The sequence below is a fragment of the Buteo buteo genome, chromosome 6, assembly GCF_964188355.1.
Source record: "Buteo buteo chromosome 6, bButBut1.hap1.1, whole genome shotgun sequence".
NCBI lineage: Eukaryota > Metazoa > Chordata > Aves > Accipitriformes > Accipitridae > Buteo > Buteo buteo.
Window position 1 is genome coordinate 17,401,063 of NC_134176.1, and position 12,856 is coordinate 17,413,918.

The following is a 12,856-nucleotide window of genomic DNA, read 5'->3' on the forward strand; positions in this document are numbered from 1 at the left end:
AAAAGCCCACCAAGACTAGTTATCCCATTATTGCAAAGCTTTTCTTTCTGAAAGACTCTTCCCTTAAAGTACACTACAAGAAAAGACAGTTTCACTACAAGAAAGACATTGAGGTGCTGGAGCACATCCAAAGAAGGGCAACGAAGCTGGTGGAGGGTCTAGAGCATGTGTCTTACAACAAGCGGTTGAGGGAACTGGGGCTGTTTAGCCTGGAGAAAAGGAGGCTGAGGGGAGACCTTCTCGCTCTGTACAACTACCTGAAAGCAGGTTGTAGCAAGGTGTGTGTCAGTCTCTTCTCCTAAGTAACAAGTGATAGGACGGGAGGAAACGGCCTCAAGTTGTACCAGAGGAGGTTTAGGTTGGATATTAGGAGACATTTCTTCACTGAAAGGGTTTTCCAGCATTGGAACAGGCTGCCCAGGGAAGTGGTTGAGTCACCATCCCTGGAGGTATTTAAAAGATGTGTAGATGTGGTGCTTGGGGACATGGTTTAGTGGTGGAGTTGGCAGGGTGAGGTTTACGGTTGAACTGGATGATCTTAAAGGTCTTTTCCAACCTAAACAATTCTACGATTCTACGAGTCTGTGAAGTATAGCACCTTTTCTCCTGCAATCGCCTACCTCCCAAGGGGATGCTCCACCTGGTTGGAAGGTGTTCAGCTGGGCACTGACCTGTGAGCTTTTTTCAGTCCCTCAGTTATACCCACATTAGCACAGCCCCTGTAGTTGCCCCTCCATGGGTGCTGCAGGAGCACAGCCTCCAGCATGGAGTTTGGCTTTAAGGAGGGATCATGTAAAGCACAGGTGGCCTGACCATATGGGTCCACCTCCGGGTGAAAGCATGCTCTGGTGTACCAGCCTGACACTTCCTTGCCTGCATTTCTGCAGTGCCTGCACCTTGTGCCAGCCCACACTTGTGGAGCACAGGGCAACAGTTTGTCCTTCAATCCATTGCTTCATGAGGTACTAGGTGACACCAATCTGGCTGGGGTGTGCTGGGTACCACGGGCTCCTGAGTGCCCATCTCTGCCATCATGTCGCCATCCCTATAGCAACCCTCAGCCACTACGAACATCAATACTACTGCTTTAATTTTAAGTTTACTAGCGATGTCCCTAGAAATTGGCCCTTATTAATGGCAATGTAGATAATTGAGAAATAGTGGATCATTTAAAACAAATATGCCAAAAAAACGCTATTAAAAGTCTGGTGCAGAAGCAGCAAAAATATCTCAGTGCAAAATACTAAGATGAGAGCTGGTTGCAGCATGCATCCAGCTGTCTTTTCCTCAGGCTCTTGTCTAGTAATGTATGTGTTGTTTAATTTTACTCATTTCACTACTTCTACTGTATAATTCATGCAGTTTACAGAAGTTAATGATGCACGTGAAATATTTGCTAGAGTGAGGGGCTGGATTCCCAGCAGGAGGATGTGCAGAAATGCAGGAGGACTCTTATGACTGTTGTAAGCAAAGGCAGGGTTTGGCCATGCACGTACAGCAAAAATCATGTGCCTTCCCCCAAAAATTGTCTTCACTGTTTACTCTGCACCATTCCTAAAGTAATAACACTTGTCTGTCCTGGTTAATGTTTTCTAGAGGACGCTTTGTTTCATAATGCTATTTAACAGTATAAATAAGAGAGGGAGCTGCAGAGTAGTCCTAGAGAAGACAGCAGGATCCTTGGAAGCTGCTGTAAGTTGTGATTTTTTTATTTCCTACAAAGACTTCAAAAGTGTATCTTCTTGTTGCATGCAATTGATTTTAAGTCTTTCCTACGGTTGTATCTTATATTGAAATCTGTCTTAGTAATTGTTCCAGTGGTAAAGAGGCTTTTATTGGGTCAGCTGGATATAAAGTCATCACAATTTAGGCATGGAGTTGCCTGCACTTTGTCAGGTGGCTGGCAGGAGGAGTAAGAATCTAAAGGCCAGAGTAGGGCCTTGCGGTGAAGCAAGGTGATCTCTGGAGCCAGTAAATCCTAAGCACCTAAAAATGGGTCTTTCCCAGATGTACCTCCTGCTAGAAGAAACAGGCTCTGCTCCATTAAAAGCCTGAGAATGGGTGCTTAGAGCTTTTTCTTTTTAATGTATTGGTGATTCTTTTTAAGTAATTCAAGGTCTACAAGAAATATCTTTACTTAGGGAATGGGATATCTGTCTGCTTCCCTTTTAGATCAGACATCTCCTTATTGCTCTAATCATCAGATTACAGGATCATTAAGCAGGAAGGAGAGAAAATGGTGTTCTCCACATGCTCAGGGGAGCTAAGATCAAAGCTGAGGCCAACCTGTTCATGGAGCCAGAAACTGGGCAGTGGTCAGGTGCACACTGGAAACTAGAAACTGGGAACCTGGTCTGATCTGTTCTTGGGACTGCTGCTGCTTTGTAGAGAGAAGAAAATCTCCTCTGTCCCACCTGACTGCCTTAACCGCTGCACTGGTTCTTTCTTACCTTCTTTTTTATCCTCTGGCCTCAGTGATGCTTCATCCCTGAGTATGTGCAGTATCTCAGGTTCAACAGCAAATACTGATGGTGGCCTGGTAGAAGGCTGAGAGCTCGTGTTCACCTGTTTCCAGGTAAAAGGAGGCCTAGAAGCGAGTGATGCCACTCTCGGAGGGTGCGCTTCCCGGGTGAGCTCTCCAATGCTAAGCTGTCTTACAGAAGACAGATGACACTGGGAACAGCTCTGTGAACAGTCACACAGATTTCTAAAGGATAGTGTAAACTTGGTGCCATGTTTCTGCTGCAAAAGCAATTGCTTTTAATGAAATAGTCACAGCGGTTGGATTCTCTGCAGAATCCAATGCCCTTGGCTTGTGCTTGCAATCTTCTCAGGGGCCTCAAGCACAGAGGCATCAAAACTCTGAATCACAAGAGAAGTAAATGTCTAGCTGATCAGTCTGGAAAGGCCCCTAAGCATGTCCAGGTGCATACAATGAGGTACACAAAGAGCTTTCTGCCCAGCCAGGAAAGCCATGTGAGTTTGTACTGCTCCTGTGAGTAGGCAGTCCTGGACAGTAGGCTTCTGAAGTAATTTTCTCACACACAGATGTGACTAGTCAAGCCTTTCTTTTGTGACTCTTCTTGTGTACTTGGGTGATTTCTTTTGGATGTGGCCCTGAGTAGCTGAGATTAGTTCAGCAGACACCACTTGTGGTGGTGGGCCATGTCTTGATGTGCCTGGTGCCCTCACAGTGCAGCTTTCAGGAAACAGATTTCTCTGATTTCCTCATTTAGAAGCAATCAGGAGGGAAGCAGCACCATCTGGTGAGCAAACAGCTTTTCTATTGCTGCCTGCATATGTTTTTGAGCAGTGCAAATTTTCATGTTGTCTGAAATGAGATTATCGGTGAGGACCCCTTACAGAAGTAGCATGGGATGAATATTCATCTCCTAGACTATTAAATGGCACTCCAAAGGCAGAAAATTGTCTTCAGAATTGTCTCTCCAAATAACAGAGATAAAAATCAGCCCTACAGTGTACAAATTAGCTATATCCACAAAGAAGCAGGTTCTGTCAGTCAGAAAACTTAGTCCAGCTCACTTCCAGGTGGAATTATTCTAGGGTAACTTCAGCTAATCCCAGTTTTCTCCATTTTCTTTCTAGGATATACTGCCCCAAATAAGTACTGCCATTCTGGATTGCATGGTAGGGAAGATTGTGTGATAGGGAAGAGGTAACATATTCAACAATTGTTATCAGCAAGTCTATTACAGATAAATTGCTTAAAGGAACACTATCATGCAGGTGTTGGCATGCTCTTGTGCCATTGTCTGGTTTGATTGAAAGCTCTTCATGGACGCAACCTTTTCTTGAATGCCACAAATATATTGTCATTGTGTAACATAGACAAAGAGAAGAAAAGAGGCAGAGAGGTAAGCAGGTTTCCTTCCAGGCTATTCAACGAGTCAGTATAGATTTGGAGTTAGAATTTAAAAGCTTTTCACTTCTACTCCCACGTTTATGGAGAAACTGTTTTTCTGGAGATTATATGAGTAAAGGTCTTAAGATAGTAAGCTTCCTGGAAAATTAGCTCCCTCAGGGAATTCCATAAGGGCTTTTTAGCACAGGTTCTCAGCTCTTTGCTTTTTAATAAATTGTTAACAAGTATGCTTGGTTGAAAAATCCCTCAATCATTAAGACCACAGGAGAATCTGCATCTTCTGCTTCCTACTGAAAGGGTCTCTATTGTAAATTTATCACTGGCTGATCACTTGCTAACCTAGAAGCCACAATAATATCAAATGGAATAGTAAATATAAAGTATGAAGTAACAATCCCCAATCATATTCTAAAGGCTTACAGGATGCAAATCCTATTATAGAAGTACCTTTAAGTTTCAAAGAAGGGCCTAATAGAGTGGGCCACTTGTATCTTCAAGACTTAAACAACAAAAAAGGCCTCTACAAACTGCAGCTGCTTGGTCTTTTATAATCTTATGATTTTAAAATCAACCATCATCAAGATTTTTGTGAGGGCTGACTCATGAGACTTGACTGTTTGTGATTGGCCAGTACTGAGTAAGAGATGGATGATTCAGATTGAGATTGTATTTAATTATCTGTGAAATCAGAGCTGTAATAAAATGAAATTAATTCCATGAAAGTACATAAATTAACCATAAAATACAAACATGTCATAACTACGTAGAGCAAAAATATCAGGATAGGAAAAAAACCTTCAGAAAACTGTAACCAATATTTTACAGAACCCTTACAGCAAAACCATGCTATATCCATTAGCCATAATTTTGAGGCCAGGTCAGTTAAATTCCATGTCTACTTTGCATTCCAAATAAATAGAAATTGGCAGTTCAATGTATATATAGAAAAGTCCAGCTATCTTCTGTGTTTTGTAATAAATATTAAATGTGATGAAATTGGGAACCTGTGGTGATTTATGTTTAAAATGAAATGTTTCATTCTTTGGTATTCATGTTATTCTTAATAAATTATGACTACAGCTGAGTAAATAGTTCACAGTGAATAATTTATCCAGAGGCAGCTTCTGAATCAGCCTGCTGGATACGTGGAAATAGATTAGGCTTAGCTCTGATGCTTTTGTCTGGGAGTTGATTTCTTTTCAAAGTCTAACGAATACATTGGCTCACTGATAGCAGTTTTAAACATTCAGAACCAGAGCTCTTACATTGAGTTACAAGTAGCTAGATATATTGAGAAGTATTATTTCAATGTCAAAATCAGAGGAGGCCAAATTATAATTTAAAACTGCTGTGCACAGTAATTGAAAATGTAGTTACCAAGAACCCTTATAGATCTTCCATTTGTCAGTAACACAGTAGGTGTTTTTGCAAATAGGCCTGCTTTTTAGAAATACTTATATCAAACACGTAAATGTTTGAATATTTGATTATAGCTCAAAAATGTTTTTTTGTTCTTACACAGTTCTAACTGTAACTGGATATTCAACTACTAATACAAATTGCTCCCTCTGATGCTACAGAGAAAGCAGAACTGTGAGCATAGCACTTTCTGATGACAGTCTCTCAAGTTGAATCATGCCAGAGCAGAAAGGTGCAATTGGTTTAATGTGTCTCTCCCTGCACAAGTTTTAGCAAATCTGGCTTATTATCTCCCCAAATACTTTGCAACTCTCTCACCATTTCCTTGCCCTGGATTCCCCCTCAGAAATGAGGCCCACTGGGACATTCATATCCATATTTCCAAGGTCCCTTTGTAAGAGCTTATACAGTGCAGGTGTCAGCATTGCAAAGGAATGTAGCTACCACAGCCAAGCGAAGCAGGTTGATAAAAGTTATCTCCCTTTGACCAGCAGAGCATCTGATAAAAAGGCCTTGGTTTTGTTAATGACATTGACTCCTTCTGCTGTGCTGAAAATGAACCCACTCCAATGGTTTGGTTTGTCTATTAAGAGACAACACATTACTTCAGGTTCTTATTCAAAGAATTACATCATTTTTATTCAGAAAGAAAGAGCACCTATTCCTTAGAGACATAGGGCTTTATATTCAGTTTGCTACTGAAAAACAGCTGCCGCCATTTGTCCTCTCTTGAAATAGGTTGCCTTATCAATCTGACCAAAAGTTATTTAAAGATCTCCTTCATGCCTGTTTGCTCAAATTCTGTTTGTATGTAGCTACTGATGGCTGCCCACTTGCATGAATTTCCTCTTTCTCCCTTTACTCACAAAACATCCAGACTTCTTCTATGATGCGCTTTCCAGGAATTATCTTAGACCATTAGTGTCAAAAGCACAGTGGTATCACAGTCCTCCAGTGATTAGCCATGGTGTGTTTCCTGATGGAATATGCTCCATTCTCTGGCCTGCTGAGGGTGCTGTGTATTCAGCTAATCCATGATGAATTTTGCCTTTGCAGGTATTTAGGGTGAGGGTGGCAGAAACAGTTGTGGGGAGGCTTGCCAGGAGGCCTGGGAAAATTAAAAAAAGTCTGGCAAGAGTTGGAGAACATGGATACTGAGGACAAAAGAAAGAGACAAGATTTCTTATTCAGTGGGAATGACAGAATAACTATTTCTACTTCATTAATTTACTTACCTTAGTAACAGCTTCTCCTTTTTTCCATAGGTTTTTAATACAAGATGAAGACCACATTCTACATGAGTTTGCTACTGGCTGGGCTTCATGCTGTTGCCCATGGTCAGCTCCTACCCCGCCACCACAATGGACATGATCCAGATGAACCGAAACACCACATGCATCACAGAGTTGAAGCAATTGCTTGCCTTAAACTAGTGCCAAACAATGCTGACTTTGCATTTCAATTTTTTAAAGAGGTTACACTGGAGGCACCTAATAAGAACATTTTCTTCTCTCCTGTAAGCATCTCCACTGCATTTGCAATGCTGGCCTTAGGGGCTAGATCAACCACTCAGACTCAGATCTTGGAAGGACTCGCCTTCAACCTTACAGAGATTCAGGAGAAAGAGATACATGAAGGCTTCCACAACCTCATCCACATGCTGAGCCATCCTGAGAGCGGGGTCCAGCTTAACATGGGGAATGCCATCTTTCTGACAGAGAAGCTGAAACCTGTAAAAAAGTTTTTAGATGATGCCAAAGCTCTGTATCAGCTGGAGGCTTTCACCACTGACTTTTACAATCCTACGGAGGCTGAGAAGCAGATCAATGATTATATAGAGAGGAAAACACATGGGAAAATTACTGATTTGGTCAAGGACATGGATCCACAGACTGTAATGCTTCTGGCTAGCTTTGTTTTCTTTAAAGGTAAGTCCTTTAGGATTCGCATTCACGTTATTCATTCTTATCAATGGATCTAATGTCAGCTACTACATTTGGAAGTTGCTCTGGAGGAAAATTCAAATGCTCTTTACTGGGCCAGAAGAGCCCCTAATGGCACACTGGAGGTGGTGGAGAGGTGGTAGGACCCCGCTCAGCATGGGGAGGCAGTCGGGCACCACACAGGCTTCGTTCTCTTCGTGGCAGCCGTGGGAGCTCTGCTCCAAGCCACAGCCTCTCATGCAGCCTGAGCTTGCTTTTGTGGGTTTAGCCATAAATCTGATTGCTCTGTGTTCTTCTAATTTTCAGTGAAGGCGCTGAGACGCATGCATGACCTAATCCTTTTAATGCCTGTCTTTAAAAGTATGCATGATTCAATGGCCTAATTTACTAAATTTTCCTTTTTTTTTTCCTATCAGGGTCCTTTATGTATCCACACTAACATATTTATATACGGAAGAAGCTAGTGATGAACAGGGGAGGACATTTTAAGGAACAAAGTGGAAACACAGTGCATTTCTGATGTGGGTTAGATGATGTGCTCTTAAGCCTGACATAACAGCACTCAGATATGAGATCCTACATTAATTTTATCTACAAATTGAGGCTTATGATTAAAGTCAATAGACATGAAATGCAGACAGTATAGGAGTACACAGATGATGTCAGGAAAGCCCTTAAATGACAACTTACAGAAAGGCCACGTATATGACCTGAACAGAAAAGTAGTGGCAGGCACAAAGAAAATGCCTAATTAGTTCATTACCGGCATCTGAAAAATTAAGGGAAATTGGAATCAGATGCACTCTATTGACCAGGTAAAAGATTCTTGCCTTACCGTGATACACATTTTAAAATGTTATGTTTGAAAATTCTGAATTTAACAAATGGAGGAATAGGTGAATATTATTACTAGTTATATAAAATTCAGTTTATGATGGGATGGGACATGGGATATTCAGTTGCATTCTCCTTCTCTGTATCAGGCAACTGGGAAAAGCCTTTTAAACCAGAGCATACCGAAGAAAGGGAGTTCTTTGTGGATGCTGAAACTACTGTGAAAGTCCCTATGATGCATCAGACGGGCAGATTTGACTTCTATTTTGATGAAGAGCTGTCATGCACTGTGGTACGGCTTCATTATAATGGGAGTGCTACTGCATTTCTGGTTCTGCCACCAAAAGGGAAAATGAAGCAGTTAGAGCAAACTCTGGTCAAGGAAACCGTCCGGAAATGGTCAGACCATCTGTTCCAGAGGTAATCTTCTGCCAGTCAGCTGCAGCAGCACTTGGATTTATAGTCTTTTTTCTTTTTTTGGGGAATGCAAACACTATGAACTTGCTGATTCTGGGAACTGAGTGGGTTATTTTTGGCTTATGCGCCCTAGCTGTAAAAATCTTGCAGCTGATTGGTATTTTACTGTTCTCTTGTTGATGCCTGAGTGACTTGCTGCTCCCCCCACGAGAGTGGAGACCATCCTGATGGGCTCCCAGGAGCCCTGAATGGCAAGCCTAGGCTGGCATTTCTAAAACAGTCCATTGACTGAGTGGGAAGGTGGCAATTCTAAGGCAAATCTCCTATACTGAGGTTTCAGCTAATGTGTTTTACCTCTCATATGTCACCGACACACCATGACTCAGACATATGTCTAAACCTTAAATAAACCATAACTTAAACAGTTTGTAGTAATGCATACATACGTAATATGTTCTACACAAATATCTTCCTTACAAGAACCAGTCCAGCACTCGGTGATTGTTAGAACAGGCTAGTGATTAATTGTGGGTGTCCTGATTTTCTGGCATTTTGGTTTTGAAACTATAAAAATCTAATGAGGTTCTGTTAGCTCCTACCATTGACACTAACATCAGCTAACACGTTTTACAACCTTGTTTGTCTGGGAGGGAAGAGATCTTAGCAGCCGTAGATGAGTAATACCAAGTTAATATGTGCCTAATTTACCAAGCTCTGCTCTGATTCAGAACTAATAAGGCTGTGCAGTTCACACCCATGATTCTTGGTGCATCATTATAGAAATGCCAGCACAGTTAATAAAAACATAATGAGTGGCAAATTGGATATGAGCTAATAATGTGATACCTCAAATACGAAAAATAAAAATGTATAATTCTCAGCTGCAAAATCAGGAAAAGCCTTGTCTAAATGACTTCTTGGTGCAAGTTCCTTCAGGATCAACATCGAAATAAGTTCTTCATGGGAGAGGCTATGAGAACCAAATGGCAATTTCAGTTCTACTATTATGTTGATGCCAGTGCTAATACACTTGGTCCCACCATCTTCTAGTGCACTGGGCAGTATCACATAAAGGCTACAGCAGTGGGGTTTGGATCCCATCTGTTTTGCTATTCAACCCAAGCTCTCCTTGGGGGAGACAGCAAAAGACTTGAGGTACCTAAAGGGTAATCACTGCAGTAGGTGACTTGGAGGCTCTGAGGATCCCTAGACAGTGCATGAAGAGAAATCCAACAGAAAGCATACTAAGCAGGAACTGCCTACAGATAGCTCACAAAGGTGAACTTGATCATGGCCAGCCCAGGGGAGGAAGACGGTTAAAGGATAGGTTGTCCAAAGGTGCAGGCAACAGGGCACAGACCTTCCCTAGAGCCATGCCAAATGCCACAGTTATGCCAAGAACACTGCTTTGCTTTAAAGTGCTGGGGTTTGCCACAATTATCCCCATGCAGACTCTGTCTGTGCCCCACTTCAGGTCTCCACCTGCTTGAGCAACGTGGGCTGTCACCTCTGCACCTCATCTTCTCTGGCTGTAAAGAGGGGCTGTCATTACCGTCCTCCTTTGCAGAGTGCTCTCATATTTGCTGAAGCAAAACACCAGATAGATATTGATGATGATGACGACGACCATGATGAAGAAGAATGACAGTGCCTGTATTACAATGAGAAGCACCAGCAATTGAATTAGTGCTCATTGTACACTCAGGGTCCAACCCCCTGGGGTTTGACACTCATGGGAATTACACAGCTTTCTCACCATCAGTTACCTCAGTGAAAAATCCTTCTCACCACCTTCTGTGTTCCTCTTCCACCTAACAGCCTGCTGAGCCTCTACTTCCCCAAATTTTCTATTTCTGGGAGCTATGAAATAATGAACACCCTTAGCAAGATGGGAATGGTGGATGTGTTCACTGACCAGGCAGATCTCTCTGGCATCACCGGCACCCCAGATCTGAAGGTTTCTAAAGTAAGTCCACGGCTATTGGCCCTCTCCTTTCTTTCACGAACATGCAGGAAAACCCCTCTGTAGTACCAACCAGAAACACCAGCTAAACATAGCTCCCAGCTTCCCAGCTTGCCTGCAGCTGGGCTCACTCTGGCCTCAGCCTGCAAGCTTATAACAGGAGTTTGGCCCTTGGTGACAATGGAAATCAGATTAGTTTGCTGCACATCTGTTTTTTCCAAGACTGGTATCAGCCAAGATTTCTTGGGCAGTATCTGGAGCATGAGAGGAACATCAACCCCCGGCTCCTCGAAGGGAGATGCTAATGCTCCTGGGCACACCACAGCCTATCCTCCCACCCTGGAGACTGAGTTTCAGAGGTGCAGACAAACTGTTACAAGTGGAGCCTCCATCCTTCATCCAATCTTTGGGACAGAGGAAAAATAGTATGGGACTTCTTTTTTTTTTTAGGACATTTCTGTAGCTCTGTCCTGGTCCTCATTTAAAGCAGCCATGACTACAACACCACAACTCACATCTCTGCTGGCTCTACTCACTTCTCAGTGGATCCTCCAAAGCAGGGCTGCTTTAAAATGGGTCTGATTCATCTCTCAGGTGGCTGTTGTCTGCCCAGAATGACTGTCTGTTTTCTTTCTTCGTAGGTTGTACATAAAGCTGCTCTGGATGTTGATGAGAGAGGTACTGAGGCGGCAGCAGCAACTGCTGCTGAAATAATGACAGTGTCTCTTCCTCCAACCATTGAATTCAACCATCCCTTCCTCATGCTGATTTTTGATAGAGATACAAACAGTACACTCTTCATAGGAAAAATAGTTAACCCGACTATCACTAGCTGAATTGACATATGAATTCTGCTTGCTATTACTGATTAAAGAAGATGTGAAACTGCATGACGTGATTTATTTCCATTTGTACCAGCTTAGTATATGGTTCTTTTTTAGCAAAAGTTTTCATTCCATGCCATTATCAAAAACTGTTGGTATTGACCATGACACTTGCTTAAGAGGAAGCAAAGAAAATGTTTTAAATTCAGCTAGCAAAGAATGCCTTTTTTTACTTGACTGAAAGCCAAGGAAAGACCTAAGATTTGCCAGCATTCAGAGAGACATTTGTATTACAATGGAAGACTCCTGCTTAATATGTAGTTGTCAGCCAGAATAGCAGATAAAATGATTAATGCTCTTGCAAACAAAGCAGAAGTAGTTGTAATTTACCATAAGTAAGTAAACAAGAGATGGGAAGAGTTGGATCAACAATGCAGGGTCACGGAAAACTGAAGCTTCTAATGGAGGTAGCACTGGGAATGTGAAAAGCTGTCTTCAACATAGAACCTTTTATCTACCAGAAACCTTTTACCATTTTCAGTATTAATCTAGCAGCAAATCTTCCTGAGTTTCTTGCAGCTCAAAACAGGGCAGGAGGATCAAATCTGCTCTTGAACCTGAAGACTTTCAACCACGTATTGCCAATTCGATGGACTTAGATAGCACATGCAAGTAGCTGAGTCCTCACACATACATCCATCAGTGGTCAGAAGGAGGATGTAGCTGGATGGGCAGGTGAGGTATTTGGATGGCAATTGCACAAGCATACTGTCAGCTGAGATTTGTGGAAAACTTATAATGAAGGTCTAGAAAATTGTAGCTATTTCAAGTGCTGTCCTTTTATGGCCAAAAAAAGTAGGTAGGGAGCACCCAATAAGCAGATCGCCTGACTTAGGGAGCGGTGGCAGGCACCCAGGTAGGACAGCTTGAGGACTGGCCAGTAACTGCTTTCAAGAGACCTGCCTTGGCAACAGGTACCAGAAAGAGCACAGTTGCCCCTTTCTTCTCTACAGTTGTGTGTTTTGAAAGGAGATGAAATGGTGTCACGGCATCAGGAATCATGTTGGGAGCAGTCAAACGGCTTGGGAAGCTAACACAGCCTCAGCAAGGTCTTTTGTGCCCTCTGTGAAATTAAAAGCAAATGTAATTTTGTCAGTCTGGTGCAAAGCACGGTCTCCCCTTTCACAGTCAAAAGGAAAGCCCCCTTTCTGCTCTGTGTTCCTGGTAAAAAGCTCCTGTTAGCCGTCATACATGGTGCTTGACAGCGTTTTTTGAGTAGACATTCTCTGTATAGACAAGTGTATGATCAACTTGCATTGATGGCAGGACTCCCAGTGAAAGAGATACATGTGCACTACATCATCTTCCTGGCTCCTTCCTGCACTCACCTCCATCTGTTTGTGTGGCTTTGTGGCCTGACATCCACACAGCAATAATTTATAAGGCACCCTATCTGACTGTGCAGGTTTCTTGTCTTCCTGAAATACGACTGCACAGTGCAGCATTCATAGGGTCAGTCTTAGCCATTATCACCCCTATTGTTAACTGCTGTTAAAGAACAGGCATTCAGCAA

The 12,856-nt window shown here is 42.4% G+C and overlaps 1 protein-coding gene across 2 annotated transcripts; it reads left to right on the plus strand.

The window, feature by feature from the left end:
• Window positions 1-1,635: 1,635 nt before the first annotated feature.
• Window positions 1,636-11,327, plus strand: LOC142031968 (alpha-1-antiproteinase 2-like). 2 transcript variants are annotated; one of them, XM_075029915.1, is made up of 6 exons: window positions 1,649-1,692; window positions 3,607-3,676; window positions 6,568-7,230; window positions 8,229-8,499; window positions 10,315-10,462; window positions 11,101-11,327. In XM_075029915.1, the coding sequence occupies exons 3-6, from the start codon at window positions 6,582-6,584 to the stop codon at window positions 11,293-11,295; spliced, it is 1,263 nt and encodes a 420-aa protein (XP_074886016.1). In that variant the 5' UTR covers window positions 1,649-1,692; window positions 3,607-3,676; window positions 6,568-6,581; the 3' UTR covers window positions 11,296-11,327. The 2 variants fall into 2 exon arrangements, with proteins under 2 accessions (XP_074886015.1, XP_074886016.1); XM_075029914.1 differs by lacking the exon at window positions 3,607-3,676 and having other exon boundaries at window positions 1,636-1,692.
• Window positions 11,328-12,856: the final 1,529 nt, after the last annotated feature.